Here is a 27,781-nt window from a genome sequence, read left to right as displayed (position 1 = left end):
CACCACCTCAAAGGAGATTGTATTCATAAGTGCAATAGCAGAGGATGACCCAAGGAAATAATTTCACTTCAGAAGAATGATTCCCTTAGTATCCACTTCTTTCTTGTGGGTTCTCTTCTAAGAGTAACAAAGTGATAGGAATGGAAATCCCATGTTCCTTTAGAAGACCAGTTTCCTCTATATAGTTAAGTTATGAGAGTAGAAAGTTGGGCTCAATTTCTCCTTCTTCCTTGTGAAACAGTATTTAAGTTTACGTTCCTTTTCAAGTCTGCTAACGCTCATTCTACTACAAATTGCCTTTGTCCCTTCCACCTACCACAACCCCTTGTTTCCAATCCAAATAATGTCCAAACTTTTTTCCTTTTTTTCTCCTTTTTTTCTTCCCAGGCAATTTTTGTAATGCAACTGGTGCTACCAGTACCGGAGTCTGGAAATTTGAAGACATACACAAGCAGCTTAAAATAGCATTTTATTTTATAGATATGTGGTCTTAAAAAAGAAAAGCTCAGATTAAGAAAAAGCTGCTGCAGAATTTCAGGTAGAAACACATAGCATTCAGCACACTTAATCCCCAGTGTAGGTCTCCAATACTTACTTTTGGTCTTTTTTTTTTATTCTTACTGTGACCAAACTGTAAAAGACCTTCCCTCAGGCCAAAATTAAATATATCTTAATCACTTATCCACAGGAATCACTTGTAGAAACATCAGAGCCAACACTGTGGTGACTCACAAGTCTTCAAGCCTACACTATAAAATAATTACTTGACATGTGGACAGACTCTGGCATACATTTCTGGGCTTGGCAGCTTCTGTTTGCTCCTAGCCTAATGACCATCTATCTGTCTTTGTAGTCATGACATGTGACATGATGGCAATGATCCTGTGTAGAGAACACTCTCACACCTTCAGGCATCGTGATAATATACACCACAAATGCAAGTGGAGGTCAGGCAAGGACGTCAGCATGAGATATTGGATCTTGGAGCACCCTTGGCTTCAGGCTTTCTCCAAGTCCAGAAAGCCACAGTATCTTCAGATTTCACCTGTATAATAAGAGCATATTTGACATTGCTTTATCTGATCTAGGTGAACCTGTTTTGGTGGGGGGTTGGACTAGATGATCTGTAAAAGCCCCTTCCAACCTTTACCATTCTATGATTTTGACTCTATGATCTAGAAGAGTAAGTAAGAAAAAGTAAGAAAAGTAAGAAAAAATGATCTTTGATAGTCAGTTTCCAGCAGCAGGCTTCCTCTGTGAAGTGACCAACATCCCTCTGTCTGTGTCCACCACAGCACAATACGGCTAGCATGAGCTTTTATCTATTGAATTTCTTTACAGTGCTACACAGACTCTCACTATGTGTTTGTATAGCACATGTCACAGCAGAGTTCCAGTCTCAGCTCAGGCTGGGATGAATTTCTGTAACAAAAATCCTTTTCTGGACTGTGCTATTTACAGCAAAAAAATGTTTCTCCTTTGTGTGAAGGTAGGATTAATGCAAAGCACAGGAAAGCCTTGACACAACTGCAGAATAAAAGGGAAGATGAAGGTCAGACTTACGGAGGGTGCAGGAATATTGACATGCATAGGCCAAACCTTTCGTTGCTCTGATGCTTCATTTTGACAAAGAGGTCTCTACTTGTCAGGTCATGTCTGTCAGCACTCTGAAAACAAACTTTTCCAGGCTCTGAATCGAAAAAACTTCTTAATTAAACAAGTCAAAGTATCATGAGACATAGAAATGGACACATAGAAACAAATGTCTATATTTCTCACCTGTGTTAAGTTATACACAATTTACTGTCAGCTTGTTCAGAAGGCAATAGTAGCTCTCCAAGGGGACATCAAATGCTAGACTTTGACCTTCAGGATTGTGGTTCAGGTTGTCTTAGCTGAAGGCATGTAATAGCTTGGTCATTATATAAGTCTGAAGAATGGATAGTTTTAGTCCTGAAGGTGTTGAGTTTTTAAGGTCTTTATTTTAAAAAAAGCTTCAAAAAGTACTGTAAGCATCTGAATTGTTTGGATTGTCTCATGTCTACTCTTTCATTTAAAACAATAATAATAATAATAATAACAATAATAATAATCCTTTGCTTCAAAGATACAGAATGTACCAATCCCATTGTGTCTTCAGTGCTTCCAAATGACACAGTCTGGGAACAAGTGTCCTATCTGGCCAGATTCCACATAAGTGATCATGAAAAGAGTTATTTAAACTTTGAAGTCTATTTCATGCTATATCATTCTTCCATTTGCAACACAAAGAAAGAAATAACAAATCTATCATATTTCAGGTAATTCAAAGTTAGCATTTTTTTTTCATTATTTACAGTCTATTATCATTTTTATAAACAAAATATGCTTTAAGTTTTGGTGTAATATGTTCTCTGTTTTCTTATGTGCCATTGTAAGAGAAAAATAAATGAATAGAAAGAACAAGGTTCAAATTGAAGGGTAAAGTGTAGGGTGACATTTCATTTTTCTGAAATTGATCTGCTAGATAAGAATTCAATTTGTGTAAAGTTGCTATGGATGCTGTAAGAGCAGAGTAATTTATGGACAGAGATAATAGGAAAAATATTAAATACAGCAGTAGTTAATTTTTGGAAACATAAAACATCCTCTGAAAAATTAAAAATTATACATGTATATATATTAATATTAGAAAACATGATGCACAGTTTATTTAGCCCAAAGAATACCAAAGAGTAACAAACACAGCATCTCTACTGGTAGCAGTGGTATAACATGAGCAAGAAATTGTTGATGCACCCTCCCCTTGCCATTCTCCCCTCCTGTCTTCCTCAGTTTCTGAATGAATTTAGCACTCGAGAGATGCCAGACAGACAGCTTAGAAGCATCCAGCCCTTTTAATGCAACTCAAGGGTTGCACTCAGAGGTTCCAGCTAACACAAACTAACTCCAAGTTTTCAGTTCCTCTTACATCTGGAATGTGGAAATATCTAGTGAGGTACAACCTTGTTTCCTATATGCCTAAATACAACATATATTTTTTGTATCTCAAAAGATATTCCAGACAGATTATCTGGAATATATAAGTGGCAGATTATCACCTCTTATTCCAAGTAGAATTAGAGTTACAAAAATTTTAAGAGTAGGCTCTGCTATCCTTACTCAGGTTGAGCAGGTTGCTTGTACCTGAAATAGGATCATTTGCTTCCAGACTACTTACCAAACAAGAGAGTAGAAAATAGAAGAATGATAGAAGTTGCCTATTAGAAATGTTAATTTGCAATGCAAACATTATATGCCATGGATGTTTATAGTCTGTGAAGCACTCATCTTATTGATGTGTTCAAGCACTATTTTGGAGTTAAGCATTTGTCTCCATACCCTACAACTGCATAACAACCAATGACAAAGTCAAAAGTCTAAGACATCTGTGTCCTATGGCTTCAATGCACACCTCTGAATGACAGGAAAGTGCTTTTTTTTCTACAGGAAGGTATAAGAATTCATAAGAGGAAATAATACAGAAATCACATCCTGGGATCCCATGTGATCTATTTCACATGGATGGGGGATAGATCTGATGTACTGATTAGATCTGACAGAATCTGTTTACTCATCTGGCATATGCTTTTTTTCACTCCAAGAGTGCAAAATCCAAGAGATATGATCAGTAGTATAGTTGAAAATTAATGACTGCAGATCATTTAATGGCATACAGATCATTCCTCAAGTAGCAGATGATATGGCACAGCTGCAGAAGACCATAATTCCAATTAATTTCTCAGGAAATTAGTCCATTCAAAGTATTATTGATTTTCTAGAGACCCACATATGGAATCATATGTGATAAGTATAAAATAAAATACTTATGTATTGCAAGGAGCAAAAATAATAACAATTGTTGGCACTAAAGACAGAAGGTGACATTAATTTTCTAATATAGTTTCATTTTCTTATCTTTAATGACTGACTTCTCTAAATTTTTAATATATTAAAGTAATAAGATGAATCAAACTAAATCAAACTAAAATCTTCTTAGAATTGAACCCAGAATCACCTTTTCTTTGCTTACTTTTTGGTAGTAACTGAATGTATTTGTTGAAAAAGTCAATAAATAGTAAAAATAAATGCAATCTCTAGAGAGTCAAGCTTTTTTTTTCCCCCCCATTGTGAAGCTGTTGTCGCATCTACCACAATTTTTTCCCCCTAGTTTTTAGTTGAAAAACAAAATTTCGTGTTTTTTTATTTTCCTTTGACTATCTGGCTTTTGATCCAGATTCTGAGGGGAGTAATTCTTCTACTCATATGACAGGAATTACTTCAATATGCATTCACGTCCCTCCTCATTACATAGAAGTGCAGCAAATGTCAGAATTTGTTTCATCAATTAAAAGTAATTTATAAGTCTCTGTATAAAAAAAAGATAATTTTAAATTAACTTTTCAAGATGCATATCTTTCTAAAGAAAAAAATCAACTAGAAATCTTTCAGCATTGCTTAGGCTGTGTTCATTATATTTCCTAAGACTTTCCTTAGTTTAAATGGTGATATTCCCAATAGATTCTGAAATCAGGTTAATTATCTTAAACTTTGACTAGATTGGTTTTTTTCTCTTACAAATTTAAGAAACTTCTGGTTGATAGTTAACAAGAAATTCTAAAAGAATTCTTGAAATGATATTAGAAAAAAACAAAGGCATTATGCCCTTGGAATTCTTCATATACAGTTCCACAGTTTGACAAAATTCCCTTAATTTCGGAAAAAAAATGGGAACAATAACTGATGATTTATTTAATGTAAGCTGAAAGCTTACCATCTGTGTAGATTGCTTCATCAATGTATTATCTACAGAAAGCACTACTGATTTAGGTTATTCCTGGAGTGATGGCTAAGATACAGTATAAATATAAATGAGATAGTTGGCAAATATACCCAAGATGTGAAATATGCCCAAGGTACTGTGAAATGGATGGCTAAGTTGCTGACTGTGTTGTCCCTAATGTTTCTTTACAAAACTTCAGTTAAATAAGCTCTGAGAAGAGACCAGTGTAGTAAACCCCAAGACAGCATGCAAACTTTCTGTTTCATCAATTTACCCCTCAACACACTGCAAAACACTTGAGTAGCATTTTCTACCTTGCTGAGTCCGGTTCACAGTTTAATGAATCTTGCCATTAGTATGAGGTTTTCACCATTAAATGATTTTCTATTTCTTCTGCTGACCATCTGCTGCATATGTAGACTACATATCTATGTACATCCACATTTGGATATAATGTCAACTGTGCTGTAGAGGAAACATTTTACTAGTGGATTAAAAGACAAGCAAACGTTCATAAAAGCCAGAATCCTCAGCTTTGAATGGTAGAAGTAGAGAAATGAGATTTTACCCATGAATATTTAAAAGGAAGTCTATACAGAATATCTGCATCTGTGCTTCTAAGTGTTGCTGCAACTTGGGGTTGCATTAACTTCAAAGATAAAAATAGACTCTTTGTCTATGAAAGGCAAAATTTCTCTGTACTGAATAGAGATTAGTGTCTTGACACAGAGGAGTGAAGCTTTATAAAGAAGTTTTCTACAGGAGACACCTGTGAATCTTGGCAAATAATGATTCCAGAGCCTGTTCTTTTTTTTTGCTGAATAGCAGACAGTCATCTGGTTATAGAGCTCTATAGACAAATTCAGATGAATGGTACCATGCAGTTGTGAAATCGATGACATTGCAAGTCTCACAGTCTATGGGATCACACGTCTCACCCAAACTTGCAAATTTGTTTTATTAAAAAAACCCTTTAAATCTATTTAGTTTTTGAAGTTTGCAAGAGCATTCACTATATTCTCTCCACTTTTTGTGTGAAAGTGACAGAATATTGCTTCCATTTCACTATGTGTGTGAAATTCTCAACATTTTAATGTAATTCCTAGTTCACGTCTACTCTTAATACTGAACACAAATAGAAATACCTTGCAACATTTGCAGATCATAATCCTTAATCATTGATATAAATATACAAGTCTGTACACACAAAAAATATCCACTCATTTACAGAAATTTAATGAATAAAATTAAGGAAAACATTTGCTGAACACTCAACAGAACAATACATTTTTCCTTCAAAATTAGCACATAGAAATTTCTTGTACACACAAGTTAAATGCAAAATTTTTGCCTTTAAAAAAAAAGTTCTTGAATCTACTCCAAGAAATTTTATAAAAGTAATATGACTTGTGTATTTTGCTTCTACAGTCTTAGAAGCTTTTTTTTTTTTTAAGAGGGTGCATAACATATTATTATCTCTGACTCATCACATTTGCCTCACTATGGAAGAGAAGGCTCTATTTCACATTTCCTTGATTCTGATCTGAGATATTACCTTGATTGTTACAGACTAACAAAATCATAGAATCTTAAAGGTTGCAAGGGACCTTGAAGGATAATCTAGTCCACTCTCCCCTGCCAGAGCAGGACCTCCTAGAGTTCCTAGGTCACACAGGAACTTGTCCAGGTAGGTTTTGAATGTCTCCAGGGAAGGAGACTCCACAACCCACTTGGGCAGCCCACCACAGACGCTCTGTGGCATCTCTTTAGGCTCAGACATGACACTGAAGGAATAGGTGTTAGATCATTAGAAGTACATGAGCACTTTACTTACACTATAGTCATGTAATTGTGTCTGAATACTTCACCATGAGGTACAGTAACAACTATGATGCTTGTACTTAGAGCATTAGCGCCCAAATGTCAGCTGCCCTAAGACCCAGGCATGTCTTTAACCTCTCCTTAGTCTACCTGGGCTACAGAAGTTAAGCAAATACTCTGCTGTGTACTCCCACACTCAAACAGATATTTCCATCTCTTCCGTTATCTGTATAATGACCCCAGTGTCCCCTGAACAGCCTTCCAGTGTTTTATATTCTTCATCCTCCTTGAAGGGTGAATCCCACAAAGGAAGACTGAGTGCCTATGTGGTATATTTCCATTTGTAAGAACATGGGAGCTGTTAAGACTCCAACCATCATGTAACTATTCAGAAGTGCTATGCTACAATAATCTACTTTTATGGAAGTTTGGAAGATGGATATAAAATAACAATCCCCAGCTGTGTTGTTATGTGTAAAGCCATCCCATTAATCATACTCAGTTTTACTCTACAGCTTAAAAGTATGCAAAGTCTTACTGACATTCAGGTGCCTTAATACTGGCAGTTGCACACCTTAAGTGCATTTTAAAAACTATCTTCAAGAAATTTAGCACTCAATATTTTCCTTGTCTCCAGTAGAAATATTAATTCAGCACCTTCTGATGACAACACATGCAGAATAGCCTAGAAATCTGAGCAAGCAAAATGAAACCTTAAAAGTTTATCAGCTTCCATATCTGACTGTAGTGTTAAATACCTTTCCAAAAAAAAAAATCCAAACAGATTTAACACCTACATTTTTCCTTGACGCTATTGAGCATGAATAATAATGCATCCATGCTAGAGTGATATTGCTAGTGAAGAAATGAAAATCATACTAAAGTCTAAGGGAGCTTGCAGACATTAGATATAACAAATACTTGGAACTGCTCACTTCTGTCCTGGAGTTGGTAGCATTGATGTGATGTTTGATTTGAGTTGTGATCAAGCAACTGATTTCAGATCTAAAAAGGAAAATGTAATATGGTTAAGAAGAGGGTAAACTACTGTAACTAGTTACTACTTTTTCTCTCACAGTTGGAGACTTCACTTTCCTACTTATTTCCAATGACAGCACAAGGGACAAAGGGGAAAAACTAGAACATAGGCGATTCCAAAAAAACATAAGGAAAAAATTCTTCACTATGAGGGTGACAGAGCACTGGAATGGGCTGCCCAGGTGGGTTGTGGAGCCTCCCCTGGAGACATTCAAAACCCACCTGGACGAGTTCCTGTGTGACCTACTCTAGGAGGTCCTGCTCTAGCAGGGGTGTTGGATTAGACGATCTTTCAAGGTCTCTTGCAACCCTTAAGATTCTGTGATACTGCTAGCAGCATCCGTGGTGGGAGCTGTATACAAGCACCTGGATAATCTGAACAGCAATGGAGAGGGATAATGTATTGACAACTCTGAATATAAACAGTATTGGATTTCTGTTTTTTATTGCCAACTAGCTGCAAAACAAATTTTGCATCCGTGTAAAGTCTGCTGAAATTTATCTTAATATTGCTGCTATGTGTGTTGTGAAATTTCGCTCAGAAAAGAAGTTCATTAAATGAGCTGCTGGCATCAACTGGAAGATATCCACTAATCCCATAAGAAAAAGTTTTTTCCTCTACAATGACTATCTAAATTAAGAGACTTTCAATAATTAATTACATTTTCCTTACTAAAGGTCTCTCTTTTTTTAGAGATTTCATAAGTAATAACTATGACCAGCTGAGAGAAATTTCTTATTGCTCAGATTCTCCCTTATTTCTTTTTGCTGTTATTTGCATTAAAGTATAAGATTACAATTAATGAACTATTAACATATCAATTTCATTCATTTTAATCATATCCATAGTGAAAAGAATTCAGTTTTGTTTCTTTGGAAGCAATAATATCCATCTACAGAACAACTTGCTATCATTCTGGCATGTATTGAACAGATATGGGTACAAAAAAAATAATGTTAAAGAAATGAAATTTTCTTAAGTTCTGTTACACAAAAAGTTTCCTGAGTAAGATTTTGAGTCTAAGAAAATACTAATTAAATCCACGTTTCTGAACTGTGTTCTCCAGTAGGTATGCTAAGGACCCAACAAACTATTGACATTGGCTCAGATATACTTTCCCATAATCAATTTCAATTTGTTATGGATATGTTAAGTTTTCAGTGAATGAATAAGAGAAAATGTTAAATGTCTTCCAAAACTTATAATTTTTTATAGAAAAGTAACTTCGTTCAGCTCTGTATTTGTAAGCATATGGTATAGTATATAATTGTGAGGCAATGACTGTATTTAAACTACAGCTGAACAGTGAATACTTAGCATTTTTTATGTACTACTGCAGTGTTGCTTTTGTGTTCCTCAGATTCTTAGAAAGATAGATCCTGCTAAGAGAAATTCAAGTTTCATAATAAATACTTTAGCAGGTCAGAGAGAAATTAATAAAGTGACTTATGACTTTACCTGCCAGCAAATAGGAATAATGGACATACACTAACCTTAACATAACCACCTCCATGATAAATAATGTAAACACACATTAACAAATCATGTTCTATGGATAAAATATGTGTTCTTGTTTATGCTTTAAAAATTACATCTAAAGAACAGTTTTCACTCCAACTGTTCAAATCCTGACATGATATCTTTGAGAGCTATCTTTTACTGAAAACAAGGATATTCTTAAGGAGTATTCCACCTTGAAATGGTTCAGCTTGGCATATTGGCTGTAGTTATGAGTTTGTCTTCTTTGTTATCCTGTGATAAATAGAAGTGCATAGTACTGGTGGGTTTCTGCATGTGCTGGCTGCACTATATTGGAGAACAAGGGAGCTATTGACATGAGCAATGAGTAGTGTTCATTTGTAATAAACGTATTAACCCAGGACAAAGGTGAGCTATCTTAATGACTTCAGAGAGACTGCTTTTGGATTTTGACTGACTTCAGTGTTCATAGATCTGTTAAAGATGTGACTTTTACGAAAATGCAATTTAAAATACATTCCCTACCAGAGTGTTTATTTTTCCACCCCCTCCTTTTCTTTTTTCTGTTTTGTTGCTTTTGTTTTCAGGAGTCTTTGTATTTTTCTTTAAGCAGTTGTTTCTTACAACAAGAAAAAGAAAAGAGTTTTGTAAGCACTGAAACTAGTCCTGTTCCCTATAAATTAGTCTCTTAAATTGCCATGTGAATCTCCTTGTTTTCACAAAACATTGAGGAGCTCAATGTTTTTGATATTTCTGACCCCTTATCAAATTTTGTAGATATTAGATGAACATTTGCAAAACTCATTGGTAGAAATAATGAAGGAATATAGGTAGCATTGGTAGATAGTACTGCTAAGTAAGCTTTGTTTTCTTCAGAATTCAAGTGAGAAAACATGTAACATGAAAATAACAGAAACAGGAGTGGTTCCTTTGGTGTCTCAGAGAGAATTTAAATGACAATGATGTTACTGGAAAGTTATCAAAAGGCAATGACGTTACCAGACGTCTCAGTATCAGAAACAAAATTACAAGGATTTATCCTTACTATCTCATATTCCTCTTAGATTTCTGTACACATATTTGAGAACTTCTCTATGTTCATATATGATTTTTTTTCCTAAAACTTTCTCAATTTTAGATTATTTATGATGCAGAATATCTATTCACTGCTGCTTCCTTTTTCTTTGAAATCTGTTAATTATCTAACCATCCTCATGGACAGACTTTAATATGACCTCTGTAAGCATCCAAAGAACATCAAATAGGTTTAAGTTTGACAAGCATTTACGTGGAGATTGAGGAACAATAGAAAACAGAAATGGCAAACATACCTCTACATAGGTACATAGTAACTATAACAATGCTGTAGCAAAATTACTTTTGTTTCTACACATCCTTGGATATTTAAAGGAATGATTCAACTAACACAGATAGATAAGCAGTTAAAAGTGGTCTATTGCATTGTCTATTCCGTTGAACAAAAACCAAGCTCTAGAAATGATAACATCTCAAAAGAAATAGACTCTAAGTCTGAAGAGACAGATGAAGTTGGAAAACCAACAAATCCCCTCACAATGTAGATAATGTAGGAGCAGAATCTTACTGGTTAGGGTTTTTTGTTTTTTTTTTTTTTTAAATCAAACCATCAGAGTAGAGTTTACTGTCAAAAATGGAATAACAGTTTTGCCTATCTACAGTTAAGGTCTCTAAAGTAACAAACAGAAAAAAATACTATATATACATTGTGATCTTGTGGAAAATTGCCAATTTAGGAACAGATGGCACAAAATGGAATTCGCTGTCTTATCAGGACAATAAAGCACAAAACTGTTGGGGTAAACTTGTTACAAAGAAAAAAACTTGCAAAAGGAAATAAAACAGATACTCCAGTTCACATTTAGAGATTCTATTAAGGATGATCTGTTTATAATTGGAGGGCTTCCTGAGCCAGTAAATGCAATAAGCATGCTCATCTAAAAAAAATGCTTGCCAAGTTATTGTTATGCTGAGCACAAGTGCTGCTCATGCACTAAATTAGATTCACTGCTCAGAGCCTACACAACTCTAGTAGTAAAACAGGAGAATCATGAGTAGTGTCTGAAACAGCATCTTCACAAATCACTTACAGTGTAGTGAATCCTGAGTAGAAAAGCTGCATATTCCTAAAGCTGAACTCAATCACTCTTGTATCAAGAGTTCTGGAAACTTATTATACAGATGACTAATATATTCAACAGTGCTCAACACAGACCAGAATGGTCTGACATTATATCTAAAACAGAGTAAGACATGGGAAATTAATGAGTTATCTTCACTGCAATTGAGTAAAGAACAGGTTGCATGAAAAAACTAAGTAAAAGGTGACTCCCAGTGGGTGCATAAAATACAGGAAAATCCTAGGTTTATGGGCCACCAAAAATGTTTGCACTTTCAAACTGCATGATTTTTTTTTTCTTGTTTAGGGCTTTTTTGTTGTTGTTGTTTTTGCTACTATTTTGTTTCAAGGTTGGTATTTGCTCAGGAAAGAGGATGAGAGATGTAAGGCACTGATAGTTCCGAGTTTCATTTTGATGTTAGCTCATAGGACCCTTAGAAGTAGCTTTGGGTCTCTGTATCTGTGGTAGAGTGTACTTTTGAGGCAGAAAGTCTTATCCATCAATCATTTGTGAGAAATCGTAGAATAGTAGGGGTTGGAAGGGGCCTTTAGAGATCATCTAGTCCAATCCCCCTGCAGAAGCAGGTTCACCTAGATCAGGTCGATCTCTGCTGAGGACAAAAAATAATTCTAGCTATAGCCAATGTCTGAATTAGTCATTGGCAAAAGAAGAAAACAAAAATCTTTTACCTACCTTCTTCTAACTGATTTGAGGACAGCATGCTGCTTCCATTCCCTGCCCTGTAAGAATGTTATCTCATAATTGCTCTGAATCTAGAACTAGAACAAGATATTTCTCAGCACACTTTGATATATTTTCCTCTATATTCCCTTGAAAAAAAATCTTTTGGTTAGTAATAAATGTCCCAGTTACATCCAGAGGAAAACCTGGTCACAATTATGCATAAGATGTTCATAATTAGCACTGTATTTATATAAGATATTGTAACTCCAAACTCCAGAGGAATCATATAAATTAAAATCAAGTAGAAATTTAAAAAGCAGTCAAGAACAACAAAAAAAAATTTTCAACATCACAAAGATTGTAATTTTCTGCAGCACAGTATGAAAGTTGGGTAAAGATTATTTTTCTTTTTGATGTAACAGTGCTCAAGTTAGGCTTCTGCAAAGGGTTTCTGCTTTTTTTGTACAGTTCTTCCTCACCTTGATTCCATGTTGTCTGAAGTCCAGTTGCTCTTTTCGCAAGCTGAAGTTCTCTGACTGGTGCTTTAGCATGAAGTTGTGATTCATGCCTCAGCAAAGGGCATGGGAATTAGCTACCCAAGGCATCCTGTCAGAATGCAACTCAGTCTTACTGCTTTCTGCCTTCTGTTCATGTACTTAAGAATTGTACTTGCCTTCAGGGTTACCTGAAGGATAAATACCTCAATTTTGTGGTGGGAGATTATGTCTTGGCATTACAGACATTACTTTTAAACTCATTCCAAAGGGTTTATATTCTACATGCTTAACAGCATTAGGTGAACACAAGCTGACTAAAAAGCACGGTAATTTTTCATTGTGTATGTTGTAGAAGACTAAAATATAAACTCTAGTAACAGTTCAACATTTAAACCTACTTGACAACCATGCTCAACGTCACTACAAAATTGTAAGCAATGTAACAGAAAGAATCAAGAAAATTTCAGATCATATGTACCAAAAGCAACAACCCCCTTGGCAAGCAAACAAGGTTTTATCCCATAGCAACCCTTTCCTCCTCTTTTTGTAATGGTTATTGTTACGCTAATGTCTTCATGTAGAAATTGGGAAATTGTTGTGTTCCTCAATCTGCATGAAAACAACAGGATAACTTTAAGTTTCATAATCTTTAATGTTTCTCACCCATCTCAATTATTCGATCCTGGGAAATTAAATGGTCTTGGAATACCCAACAAATCCTTTCTTCCTGGAGTTAAGGGTATAGATACTTCATTCAAGAGTTCAAGTGTCTGTGGACAAATAGCCTATGCAGCAATTCAGTCCTATGTTGGAAAAAAGGAAATGGTTTCCACGGAAACTAAAAATCAGACCGTGGAAGCTGACAGTATTAAAAAAATTCAGTCAAGTCATAACTCAGTAAATAAGGACTGTTTAGTACATACTACTATTTGCAAAGACAGGTGGTATTCTTAAATATTTTCAAAATGACATCTTTGAGCTGTAGCTTCTGGTTGGGTATGTGCCTTCTCACAAGGTTACAGCTTGGTATTAAAGATATTAGGACAATGTAAGTGGTTAATCATTAATGCTCTGAAGTTAAAGGGGTCATTTTTACCAATGCCATTATTTTTTGGAGCAAGTCCATAATGAAATAAATAGACCAAGAGAGTAATAGGAAATCAGATAATAGTAATGTTTGACAGAACTATACTACAATAGGCAGCACTGATTGTACAACTGCCAGATATAAAGCTAATATTTTTCCACTTCTTAGATCACAGAGTTTGGCTTTCTATGAATGATTGTTTGGCTGCTGAGAGTTAACTTCAAAACCAAAAAGTGACATTTGAGCAGGGCTAATTTTTCTTTAATTTTCTGGTAATGTTGATTCTAGCTGTAAGCAAACTTGTGAAAAACACTGGATTATGTCTGGATTTGGGCTTCTCAGTCTGTTTGCCAGCAGAGAATGATTGTGCTGCAGAGGCAGTGTAATTACTCATCAAGGTGAGAGTGTTTGTGTTGGAGCCTTGCTTACTTTCCCAGTGCCAAACCTGCTTACCCTTACTGTCGATCAAAACCACCACAAAATGGTGGCAGCTAGAAAAGAGGGAAAAGGCATTAATGCATCGAATGAAAATGCCATAGTAAACTGATTGAAAAAAAAATCCCACCAAAACCTCTTTGCCTCTGTTAATGCTCCTTTAATATAAATGCTACATCACTTTATCCAGCAAAATCCATGTAAAAGATACCTCCAAACCCCATGTAGATAGATTGTGTGTGGGATAAACGGGAGAAATAATTATTACCTATTTGCCTCATGAAATTAGGGCTATTTGTGGCTATTCCTTGTTATTCAGCACTATTTATTGTTTGCAGTAGGAAATCTGCAGGACAGAACGAATATTAAAGATTCAGACTTGTACTTCAGCTAGTGGCTCTGCAGTTATCCACCTCCAGTCCTCATCCTCCCCTTGCTACCTCTCTAAAACCTTTGTGAGAGCATCTTATATTCAATTTCTATTTATTTTGTCTGTTTTGCACTCAGATTGGAAACTTTTCACAGTAAAGACTGTTGAGACACATTGGCGTTATCCACATGGGATGTCTTCAGGCTCTTTCGATTGCCACTTTTATTATAATTAGGATATCAATGACAGTTGTAGAGAGCTGGAAAGAACGGATGGAATCCTTTTTGGGACATCTTGGTCATGTTGTTACTGTAGTAATTAACTGCTTTAAAAATGATCGCTATGAGATACTTGAAATGAAATATCTGATTCACAATTTTAAAGTTTAACCAACTTTGCTGAGCTCAACTACTTATAGGTGCACAGATATTGAACCACAGTTGTACAGTTTCTCATGAGCTAAAAAATACAAGCTATTTGCCCTGTATATAGGTTCCAGGATGAATACATATGACATCTAAATGTATCAAGCAAAAGATAGCAAGTTGCTGTACATGGCATTTCATTCTGTAGCAACTGAAGACAGCACTGCATATTTCTGTAGCTTATGCATTGATCTCCCTTCAGGTATGTATCCAGAAATAACCACACTGTTTACATTTCAATACAAGTTTCCTATCAGAAGCCTCATTTAAGAGAAGTATGTTTAAGCAGCTTGACATATCATACAATATACATGGTTTCTCCAAAGTTTAGTGATTGGACTGGATCTTAAAGGTTTTTTCCAACCAAAATAATTCTATGATTCTGTAAGTTAAACTACAGGGATTCAGCATAGCTTTTGTGGGTTTTTTTTGCCTTGTACTGTTTCCTGTATGTTTGAAACCCATTATCATTGCTGTTCCCAGGAAAAAAAAAATCAAATCTAATTTATCTCACTTTATCATTCATTTCCATTAATCTGAATCATCATCATTCCCCTATTACCAGCATGGCCCCTGTTCCCTTGGTTCAGTTATAGTCCCCGAGACTGGATTTGGGATGAGATTTTTCAGAGTTGTTTTTTTTTCCCCTTGTATGAGAGCATCTGGCCTTTCTGGAAGGGACAGATAAATCTTTCAGAGTGTCTAGGGTGTTAAGGACGAGTGTGTGCTTTTTCTATACATATATACACACACACATAGATGTATCTAGAAAGCATCCTATAGACTCTATTAATAATAGTCTTTAGTATTCCACAAGTATTTATAATAAAGATATTTAAAATAATTATTTTAAGAACATTAAATGTTTTAAAACATATGCTCTTGTAGGCTCTGAAATGTTATATGTCACCTGTCAGAAGAATATATTTCTTTAACAGATGTTTTTTTCCTAGAAAGATCTGTCTACTCCAATCCATTTCTAGTTGTTAACGTTAACTTCTAGAAGTTCTTTGTGAAAGACAAGCTCCTTAAACGAATTCTTTCCACTAACAGCATGCTATATTCAGTGAAGAGGAATTTAAATGGACTAAAACATTTGTGGGTTTTTTGTTTGATTTTTTTTTGTTTTTTTCCATTTTGGGGGCTTTTTTTATTTAACTATCTCAAAAATTTTAAAGTAGTAAGGAAACTGTTCTGCATGGGGAGATTTTCATTTTCCTCTATTATGGTTTACAAAGCCACGTAATAATGAGGAGGGAATCAACTCAACAGAATCAGATTGAGTACCTAGAAAAATAGTGTATCAGAAGTAATATATTCTTTCTTTACAACAAGAGTTGTCACTTCTTCAGGGTATGATTTATAGTTGATTGCTGTTCACACACTCTTCTCAGGAGGAGGGGATTTGCACACAGTCCCACTGCTACACTCTAGCATCCATTATTTACTTTTAACAGCTAACATGCTGATGCAGAAAATAAAACTATGGACAAAACAGATTGCCCCAAATGTGTTTTTCAAAGCAAATAAAATATCCAGAAAAAAATTTAAAGGTGCAAACTTCAATTTTAGCATGTTAGACATCCTAACAACTTTGAGTTTTCAATAAAATATTGAATACATTAATGAACCTCAAAACAACTTTAGTTTACATATTGTCGATTGGATATTTTCATGTGTTCCTGCCAGAAAAAAAATCAGAGGGTTTACATATGTTAGCTTCTGCCAACATCACTATCACTTGTGGCTCCTGTGAGTTACTTTAAATGGAGCAAGATAGTTATATAGGTTAGTGGAAAGTACAAAGGCTTCAGCAATCTGCAAAATGGGTTATTACTCTGAATTGCATACGTAGATTTTTTTTCACAGCAATCATTCGACGGTGAGAGTCTTGCTTTGACATAATACTTCCTACTCTATATAATGAAATAAAATTACTTTTTTCTTGCTGTTTGTTACAGTAATGCCTAGAGGCATCTAATTTAAACAGGAAAACACTGGGGAAAAATTAATATCCTTACCAAAGGAAATGAGGAAGGGACTTGTCCATAGTCATGGTCATATAGAAAAAGATAGTGAAGGAGCCAGGAATAGAATCCAGATTTTCTCTACATCCACAATTATAGTTACAACACATTTTACAGGAATAGAAACAGTTTAAAAAAAATTATCTGTTCCTGGGATTAAGGACATCTAAAAGAGGATTAAAGGTCATGTATCAAAACCAGTAGGAAAATAGGAAACTATAACAGACTTGTATCAGTTTCACTGATGCAGTCATGGACTTGCATTTCCACTGCTGGCTGTTGATGAGGCAATGATGTTACCTTTAATAACGAGGTTTAATTCAAGAAAAATCATACAATTGATGGTTGGCTTTTATGTCACAAAATCTCTTCCTATATCCAAATTTATACCTCATCATGATTAAAACTTTGGATGACTTTATCAGCACAGTATTTTTACATTTTGAGTATGTTTTAGAGCCACCATACCAATTATCCTTTTACATGATTTTTAATTCTGCAAAATTATTTTAATGTTTCTAGCTTAGAAATTATCTCCAGTCTATGACCTTTGTATTTTACTCCTGCTTTGAATAAATTGTTCTGTGAATGCTGCTTCCTCCTATCCCAAGTACAACATTAAAGCATACAGTACTCTGTACACATTTTTTCAATAGTTTTTGTGATCTGCTGTATTGGATATGATGACTACTCACTCAAAGCTATTTTTTGTGTTAATTCTAGAATTTCTACTGCAAACTAGAGCTGCTGGTACATTTTGTTATTATTGCAAAGGCAGTCCATAGCTACATCTTAGACTATATTTGAACTTGTGCATTTTGCCTCAAAATGTATTTGACTAGAGAATCCAGTTGTTTTTAGTAACCCTTACTGGATCCCTTGCTCCTACTGGTAAAGTATTCAAATTAGGTTTATGCTAGCATATGTAAGCAATCTGATGAAGTCCTGATCATACTACAGTTGTTTCATAGCTTTATCTATTTTAAGATCCAAAGACATCCCTAAATTAGCTAGTTTTACATTAATTACATTACATTTACATAATTTACATTCTTAGGTGGGTTATATTTTCAATTCAAAAGATAATTCAATTTCAAAATTGCAATTAATTTCTCTTTTTTTCTAAGCCATAGTGTTCCTTCCCTTCAGTTCATTCATTGTTGCATTACCTTCTGAACAGTTGGAACACAGAGCAAAGAGCTTCAAGAGGCCATTGCTCAAGCTATGTGAATCTCTTTCAAAGCTAATAAATCCATTTGGGACAGAAAGGCTAGTAATTGTTCAAAGAAACACTCAGGATAGTACCCAATATCAGCACAAACTGGCAGAAGAATGGATTGAAAGCAACCTTGCAGAGTACTTAGGGCTATTTCTGGATGAAAAACTGAATATGAGTCAATAAGGTGTACTTGCAGTCTAGAAAGCCAACGGTGTCTCAGGCTGTATCAAAAGAAGAATGACCAGGAGGTGGAGGGAGGTGATTCTCCTCCTCTTCTCTGCTCCTGTGAGACTTCACCTGAGGTGCTGTGTACAGTTATGGGACACACAAGATAAGATAGATAATCTGCTTGAGCAGGGCCAGAAAAGTGATAAGGGTTTGAGCATCTCTTCTATGAAGAAAATCTGAGAGAGCTGGAGATATTCAGCCTGGAGTAGATAAAGCATCAGTGAGACCTGGTGTCTCTCTTCCTCCTGTATCTGAAAACTCTCATTTTTTTTCTAACACTGCTGATTTCTTTTGTTCTGCTTTTGACACTATTAAGTAATTTGACTGGTATCCACTTGTTCCCTACGGCACCGCGGGTCATTATTTCATAAAAGCTCTCAAAGCTCATCTTGAATGTGAATCTTTTAAAATAAATAGCTAGTACTGTGAAGCAATTTAATTCCTATTTCAGTGTAACACAATGCTCATTATGATTAGAGCTGTATTAAAAAACTTATTTTAACTTGTTTTTCATAACCATTCTTTGCTTTGTGTGTCAGAAATATTTTGCATTAAAAACCTTAATAGGATAATTAAAAATGTGCAACATTATTATAATTAGAGCTACAAATCTTTGTAAATAAACTCAAATAGGCTATCCAGAAATTTTCTCCAAATCTTAAATATTCTAATATCAAAATGTTGTTTGGTTAAGACAGTCATGTAACTCACAGAAGCTTCATTTCATGAGGTGGAACAGGTTTATACCATTTAACATCAGGGCTTAATAATAATACAAATTATAATACAAAGTTGTGTCATTGGTTTGAAAGTATAAACTACCTTAGGACGGAAGTGGAACAACAGCTGCAGAATAGTGGCAAAAGGGCTTGAGGATCTGCAAAGGTTCTCCTTAAATGCGATTAAGAGGGAAGAAGAAAGTATTTTACTTCCATAAATCAACATATATTCAGTTTAGATTGTTATTAATTTCAGCAACATAATCCCATAATCAGTCTCCTAGTTAATTTAGTCCCTCTCCTGTAGTATAACCACAACAGAGAGGTTTCGCATCAATCCCATCCACTTCCATGCTGGAAGCAATTTTAGCATACTGAAACAACCTTTCCATTAAAATTTGATAGCTAATTAGTATCTTTCCTCTGCAAGCTAACAAAAGATTTTTAGCAAAGGCTTTTTTTTAGCTCTAGGCAAAGGCTTTTCTTTCCTTTCTATACATTTAGAAGAATATTGGACTCCTTTTCTGCTTCACAGTATCACAGAATGGTGGAGATTGAAAGAGACCTCTAGTGACCATCTAGACCAACTCTCTACTAAAGCACATTTACCTCAACCAGGTTGCTCAGTCTAGGTGTATTTGAAAACCTCCAGAGTAGAAGACTCCATAATCAATCTGGGCAAGTTGTTCTAGTGGTCTCTCAGCCTCACAGGAAAGAAGTTGCTCCTCATGTTGAAGCAGAACCTGTGTTCTAGCTTGTGCATGTTACCTCTTGTCCTGTCACTGAGCACTTCAGAAAAAGACTGGTCCCACCCTCCTGACACCCTTAAAACAAAACATTTATTCTTCTAATCGCTCAATGGACTTGGGTGACTGTGCAGTCAGTAGTCTTACCCAGATTCCCAGAAGAAAAATGCATTCACATAAAGACCCTTACCAAGTTTAGTAGCAATTAATGTTCTCATTATGAATCACAGCACAGAAACAAGGTACTTGGAGCCTTATTTATCTTTCCCAAGAAGTGATTGCACAAGATCAAGAGTAGGACATTTTAGAGATGTCTGTAAGTGCATTTGGTGCTGATGTTGCTGTCTAACAGATTTATACTGGACTGAGCCTCCAAAGGAGGGAAAAACAGGTAATGAGTATTTTATTGCCTATACACTTCATGTTAAATTGTCTTCATTTTTTTACTTAGCATCTGCCTCACTGAGTACTCATCATCTGCTACTGAGCCATCTGATATACAACAGATGGTAGGTACTTACTGAGGCAGAGAAAGAGCTGAAAGTGTCATGTGATGATTAAATATTTGCTACAGCTATTATATAGGGTGACCACACTGCTTTGTTCTTAAATGTAATATTACAGTGAATTGACCAACTGTAAGCACAAGTTTTGTATTACACTTGTAACTACTATTTTTTGTATAATTATTTTTTAAATATAGGATTACTGCACAGAAGAAAAAGTATTTAAATACAGTTTAGAATTAATAATTGGAGAAAAATTCATGAAGAGCTAATGCAGTGCAACTTCTTGTAGAATTATTTCACCTACCAAAACCCTAAGAGTTGTACTTCTCATTAAGGAAATTCTAATCACAGACTTGTCTGATATTAATTCATACATTAACTTCCATAGTATTATCCTTTTTTTAATAATACTTGTGTAAATGTGAGATTATATGGTAAACTTCCTTTACTGAAAGCATAGTAGCCAACTGCTTAGTCTATGCAACAGAAGGTTGCATAAAGAATCTTGTCATCCAGAAACAACAGCCTGATCTTCTTGTATTATAGAAAGAAAAAGATTGAATGTAAGAAGATGGAGCTGGAGCTGACATTAAACAATAATTAGTTAACATTCTGTTTTAAGAATTGAGAAAACTTGTGGAATACTGTCACACACAACTAAGTAAATTAATATTGATGTATATGATCAAACACATTAAATAGGGATGGAGGGATGTGTTTATCCACACGAGTCATGTTTTATGTGAGTAAAAGCTCTTTGCAGTCATAGGTGAGAATGAAATCTCAGAATAGAAGAGAGTCAGTTTAGGGCTCTTAACTAAAGAGTATGTGCTTTGTATGAATTCTCTGTCTCAGTGTCTTATGCTGTGTAAGTCAGAGCATCAGCTTGATTGTCTATTTCCTATAAAGAAAACAGATATTCAACTAACAGGACAATCAATAACATGTATGTTTTCCTAGAAATTCCATCCTTAGAATTTCTTTTGTAATTTTGTGCTGCTTCTGAAAAGTTTATTTCAATTACTCAATATTAATAAACAATGAATTAAAAAAAATTCTAAAGAATTTACAGGAAGGTCTAATTCACGATATAATTTGATATTGAAAAGCCTAGCCTTAAGTATTTTTTTCATTAAATTAAATAGTACTTTTTTCCTAAAGTCAAGTACTGATTTGAGGTATATAATTAAAAAAATAGCTTTTGATTACAGCTTATCACATAATGGTGAAGGCACAAATATTTCAGACGTCTCACATTGATTTGAAGCTCATTGAAGTAACTAAGAAGATTCTTGCTGGTTTCACTAGGTTTGGAAATCAGAAGTTCTATATCTCAGTGTTTGTCAAACTAACACATCAGACCAGTAAATATAATTTTCCAAATCAAATAAGAATGTTTGCAGTGTCACTAAAAGAATAATTGGAGAGCTCTTTCAACCATCCCTCAGAAGATAACTGCCTTAATTTATTTATTAACTTTAATAAACAAGAAGCAACTGCTCAAGATAAGCAGCCTTTGTCACTAATCCCTCATTAACACAATGAGAATATAAAAGATTAAATAAAAGTGATTAAAGGTAAAAGAATAGTGGGGAGGTGTATTGAACAACATGCTGGTGAATGAAGTATCACAACTTTGTTACATCTGAAGAATAGAACTCTGCTAAAACCCAAAGGTTTCTATTAACATGAAGAGCTTAAAGTCAAAGATTCAGTTTCAGATCCTATCAAAATAAAGGGGAGTTTTTCTTAGTGAATTCTGTAGACCTCAGATATCAACCCAACTTTGAAAAAAAAGGAAAAATGGAAAAATACAATGAAGTTCTTTGACAGATTTAACGCATATCTTTTTTTTTTTTTCCATGACATCAGACGAAACACTGGATCTTGAATGTGTCAAACAGTGATTAATCAACAAAAGGAATTAAGAGTAGTATACTCAAGTTTGGACAAAGTTCTTGGAAACCTAGCACTACTTTGGCCAAAAACCTTAGAAAATAAAATAATTGGACTTCTTACAAAAAGAAAGTCTAATAATAGAATCACAGAATCATAAAATCATTTAGAGTGGGAAAAGACCTATAAGATCATCAAATCCAACTGTAAACCTAACACTGCCACAGCCACCACTAAACCATGTCTTAAGCACCTCATCTAGACATATTTTAAATACCTCCAAGGACTGTGACACAACCACTTCTCTCAGCAGCCTGCTCAAATGCTTGACCACCATTTTGGTAAAGACATTTCTCCTAGTAGCCAATATAATCCTCATGGTGCAATTTGAGGTCATTCCCACTTGTTAATTGGTATAATGGGCAAAGAGACCAACAGTAAGCTTACTACAAGGTCCTTTAAAGTAATTCTAGAGAGAGAGAAGGTCTCCTTTCAGCTTCCTTTTTTCCAGGCTAAACACCTCTAGTTCACTCAGGCACTTACAACAATGGCCAAAAGACAAAGAAAACGAGCAACAGCCAGCGTAACCGCTCACCATCCGCAGCCTGACACACAGCTCGACAGCAGCTCCGCAGTTCCTACACCGGCCCCAGCACCAGCGCAGCCCTGCCGCTGCCCTTATATCCTGAGCGTGAAGTCACATGAGATGGAATAGCCTGGCCTCGCCCCCTGGCGGCGGCTGGTGAGAGTTAACTTATCCAGGCCAAACCCAGGACAGCAGCTCACTTTGTCGTAAATGGAGATCAGGTTTGTCAGGGAGGAAAGAGGATCTGTCTTTTATAAACCCTTGCTGACTTGATCGCCTGATTGTCCTTTATGTGCTGTGTGGTGGCACTCAAGATAGTCTGCTCCAGAACCTTTGCTGGCAAGCAAGGTCAGATTGACAGGCCTGTACTTCCTCACATTGGATGGCATCAAGCAATAAATCACATCATCTGAATCTTACGTGAAGAAAATAACTACCTAGAAGAAGAGTGACATTTTATTGTCTCATGTTAAGCACACTAAGCTTCAAAAAATGCTCCAACACTGTGCCATTGTGTGGAAGCAATAACAAAACAATCTAAGAGAAAAAAGAAAACTGGATCTTTTTAAAGTCCAAAAAGATATACAACTGATCTTTTGATTTTCCTTGCACATTTTTTTATTTTAATGTTGCTTTCAGAAATACATGAAATAATATAGGAATAATTACTGAACTGAAATGGCAGTTGTTTGTATGAAGTTTTATGTCCCTATAGCTGACATTCTTGTGAGAGTATTATACAGGTCAGTGGTCTTAATTGGTCTAGTTTGGTCTTGCATAATGAAAAGTAGCAAAGTCTTGAATGGCTTATCATTATTCAAGAAGAAAGGCTCTTTTTCTCTCTAGATATTAGAGATATAGCCTACATCTACTATCAGTAAGGACTGAGAGAGTCCTTACTCTCTGAGTAAGAGAGAGTCCTGAGAGAGTCCTTTAGAGTACCTTAAAATATGAAGTTGTTAAAGTACATAGAAATCTCTAAAGCAGTATAGTTATGTACTGATTTTAATACTTCTAATAATACTGTTTGTAATTCTCAAAAAAATTCAAACTATGAGAAAGAAAAAAAGAATCACAAAATAATAGAACCATTTAGGTTGTAATGTACCTCTGCAAGTCATCTTCCCAAAACAAGGTCACCTTCAAAGTCTGGTCAGACGCTTGAGTCCTCAAACTTTTGACAACACGGTTGGAATTATTGAAGACCTCCTTGACACCTGGGGTCATGTTGCTGTCTCCAATTGGTTAAAGATGGCTACATCCACTTCTTTTTTTTTTTGATCTTTACATTTGTAGACTATTCTGACCACCATCTCCTTATTACTGGCCTCTCCTCTCATCACAGCCCTTAAGAACCTGACCAATTTGTTGCTCATTCAATAGTAAAATTTGTGTGAAGTGCAGTTATCCCCCCTACCCACATGTTCTCATTAAAGAGCCTCAATTTGTCTATTGCAGCACCCCAGGCTAAACCCACTACATCTCTGTGATCTCAATGAAATGATAGCATTTTCAACTATGTCCATATCTTCTGCCCATTTCCCACAATATTTGCATCTGTATCTAGGCAGATTTGTGAACTATTTAATACTTGAGACAAATTCAGATGTGGCTTCAAAAGTAAGTCAGCAATGAAAGAGGCTGTTGTTTTTTCTACCCTGAAACAATGCAATGAAAAGATAAGAAACCTTACAACCACTGTCATTCATGTGGCAACAATAGATCAGACTCTGCAGCAGACAAAACAAATTCCTTAAACTCTGCATTGCTGGGATTAATAAGAATTGAAAAAAAACAAACAAAGAAAAACAATGAGTTTTCTCTTGACTATTTCACATTGTATTTCTTCTAGGAACTGTGTCACATCAGCCTAACCTGTTGGTTTCATATCTATTTCTAAGTATGATGTAGGACATTAACTGTTGCTTCTAGTGAAAGAAAAATTATATCACAAGAACATTAAAGTGTTGTTTTAATTTCTTCTCCAAAGATGAAAAGTAAACACAGCATGCTAACACATGACTTCCTGTAGGGAAGTTGCTGTGCTAGAAGACATTTGAAGACTGAATATATTTTAGTGAGGTGCAGGGTCCTATTTGCTATTCCAGTAAAGCATTTTAGCTCACTGTCTATAAGGCAAAGCAGCTTCAATCAGTAACAAGAAAGCTTAGAAGCTTACAAAAATCTTCATAGTGAAATAGAGAGATGGTACACTGTTACATAAACTCAGATACATACAAAGCATTTCCCTGATCAAATGGCGTGAGGAAAAATAATCTCAACTGCATAGGATTTCAAGATGTTAATCTGAAGACATTTACAGAAAAATGGGTCTTTGCCAAGCTTCCTTGACAGTGATATGGGGAGAGCAAGTATATGAACCAAATCTTCCTGTTGTGCTTGTAAGTTTATAGGAAACTTTTCTTTTGCGATTTTGCATTATTAAAAGTCAATTTATACATATATTTATCTGACAGTAGATGCTGTCATCTGATTCTAGTGCCTTAATCAGGTACTAAAAAACACTTATTCTCTTTCTGATAAAAAATAACAAGGTTGTATTTATTGTGTGCAGATGTTAAAATAAGTTATTTTGACATTGCAGATCTTCCAACTATTGGCTCAACCGCATCCAGTCCTTTCTCTACTGCAATGAAAATGGTCTCCTGGGAAGCTTTTCTGAAGAGACTCACACGTGCACCTGCCCTAATGACCAGGTTGCCTGCCATGGGTTCCTTCCCTGCACGGTTGGAGATGGCTCTGCATGCTTGAGCTGTGCTCCTGACAATCGCACCCGCTGTGGGAGCTGTAATGCTGGCTACATGTTGAGCCAAGGGTTTTGCAAGCCTGAAGTGGCAGAATCAACAGAGCACTACATTGGTTTTGAGACTGACCTTCAAGACCTGGAAATGAAGTACTTATTGCAGAAGACAGATCGGAGAATTGAGGTCCATGCCATTTTCATCAGCAATGACATGCGTCTCAACAGCTGGTTTGATCCCTCTTGGCGCAAGCGGATGCTCCTTACTCTTAAGAGTAACAAGTACAAGTCTAGCCTGGTTCACATGATACTAGGCCTCTCTCTTCAAATTTGCCTAACTAAAAACAGCACCTTAGAGCCTGTTCTTGCTGTTTATGTCAATCCTTTTGGGGGCAGCCACTCTGAGAGCTGGTTTATGCCTGTGAATGAAAATAATTTCCCAGACTGGGAACGGACTAAGCTGGACTTACCCCTTCAGTGTTATAACTGGACGCTGACTCTGGGCAACAAGTGGAAGACATTTTTTGAAACTGTACACATCTATTTGAGAAGTCGAATAAAGTCAAATGGTCCAAATGGCAATGAGAGCATCTACTATGAACCCCTGGAATTTATTGATCCCTCAAGAAATCTGGGCTACATGAAAATCAATAACATCCAAGTGTTTGGCTACAGCATGCACTTTGACCCAGAAGCAATTCGAGACTTGATTTTGCAGCTGGACTACCCCTACACTCAGGGATCACAGGACTCAGCACTTTTGCAGCTGTTAGAGATACGGGATCGTGTAAATAAACTCTCTCCACCTGGTCAACGTCGTCTAGACCTCTTCTCTTGCTTGCTCCGTCATAGACTCAAACTGTCTACCAGTGAAGTGGTGAGGATTCAATCTGCTTTGCAGGCCTTTAATGCCAAATTGCCAAACACAGTGGATTATGACACAACCAAATTATGTAGTTAACCATAAATGTGAAGCACAACACAAAACCTTGAAGGAGTTTTTACAGTGCTTTTGTGGAACAGTTTATGTTTGGAAGAGTAAATTTAAATTGTCTTTTCAATATCTGTCTTATATCAGTCAATACTGTTGGATGGCAATTTACACACATGAACTTGCTGACAATGAATATATTATACCTACAGTTTTGGTTTATGAATGAAATAAATACTGACAGCAGTCTAGAAGACATTCTACTTTTTACAATAAATTTCATTTGTAATTTTATATGTTCCGTGGCAATGCTTTTGTGCATTACATCCTCTAGAGGGAACATAGAAGGATATCAATAAAATTTTGTAGCTGAACAGTTATTAAAAAGAAATGCTGTGGGATTCTTTTTTCTTCCACAAAAGCAGTAATCTTGATACTTTGAACATAGATGTAGGTAAAGAGAAGATAGTGACTCAAGATTTTAATGGAAACTCTGGAAATGTCAAAGCCATAGAATATTTTATTCTTAGGATATGGATCTAGATGTTCATGCTGAGCTGAAGTGACAACTGTAGTGATGCTTTACATGCTACACTTGAGACATTCCTAAGACATGCCCTTTTCAAGGTGTTTAACATGACATACAGACTCTCAGAGTGGTAATACTAAGTAGTTTAGGATGGACAGGAGGTTACTACTGTGAGATGCACAGTAATGCAAAGTTGCTTTAGCTCAACAGGAGACACATGAGAGGTTGTCTTTGCACTGATATTACTCACGTTAGAAAATAAACTTTTCCAGACAAATTCTTTTTGAAAGTTTCCCTAATCCTTCCCCTAGCATACTTATAGAAAGAATTAGGCACATATATATTACTTCTTCTCAAGTACACACACTATCATATTTTTCTAGAATTATCTGTTTTGAATTATTTACCCATATGTGCTGATTAGAGTGAAATTTGTTAAAAAAAAAATCCCTGCAATATAATTGTTTGGTATGTGGATTTTTTTTTCATTGGTACAGTTAATATCCTTTCAGGGCAAGTCTTTTCAGTTTAAAAAAATATACCCTTTTACAGGTACATGACAGCTATTGAAATCTAGTCTATAAAGCTGAAAATACAAATAAATATGTAATGAACAGTTATATAAAATCAATGAAATGTACACAGCTGTGCATCAGAATTACATTCTTTAGTATTTTACATAGTCCAGGAGAAAAAAAAAAAACCAACATCTAAAATGGCAGAACTTGGAATTCTCAAGAAGGTTTTGCTATCTCTTGCAAGTGAACAGAGCAAACAACATAACTGTCAGAAGCCTTTGTTAATAAATACATACTAAACTGAAGGAGAATGATACA

The 27,781-nt window shown here is 35.5% G+C and overlaps 1 protein-coding gene across 2 annotated transcripts in view; it reads left to right on the top strand.

The window, feature by feature from the left end:
• BRINP3 (BMP/retinoic acid inducible neural specific 3) overlaps nt 1-26,446 on the top strand; it is a 174,465-nt gene extending 148,019 nt beyond the window's left edge. For both annotated transcript variants that reach the window (XM_062003959.1, XM_062003960.1), the window contains one exon: nt 25,330-26,446. In XM_062003959.1, coding sequence (XP_061859943.1) covers nt 25,330-26,446 — 1,117 coding nt within the window. The remainder of the gene's footprint in view (nt 1-25,329) is intronic.
• The last annotated feature ends 1,335 nt before the right edge of the window (nt 26,447-27,781 follow it).

Source organism: Colius striatus, chromosome 10 (assembly GCF_028858725.1).
Source record: "Colius striatus isolate bColStr4 chromosome 10, bColStr4.1.hap1, whole genome shotgun sequence".
Classification (NCBI taxonomy): Eukaryota; Metazoa; Chordata; class Aves; order Coliiformes; family Coliidae; genus Colius; species Colius striatus.
Note: the sequence above shows the minus strand (reverse complement) of the source record. Positions and strands in the feature narration are given on the sequence as shown.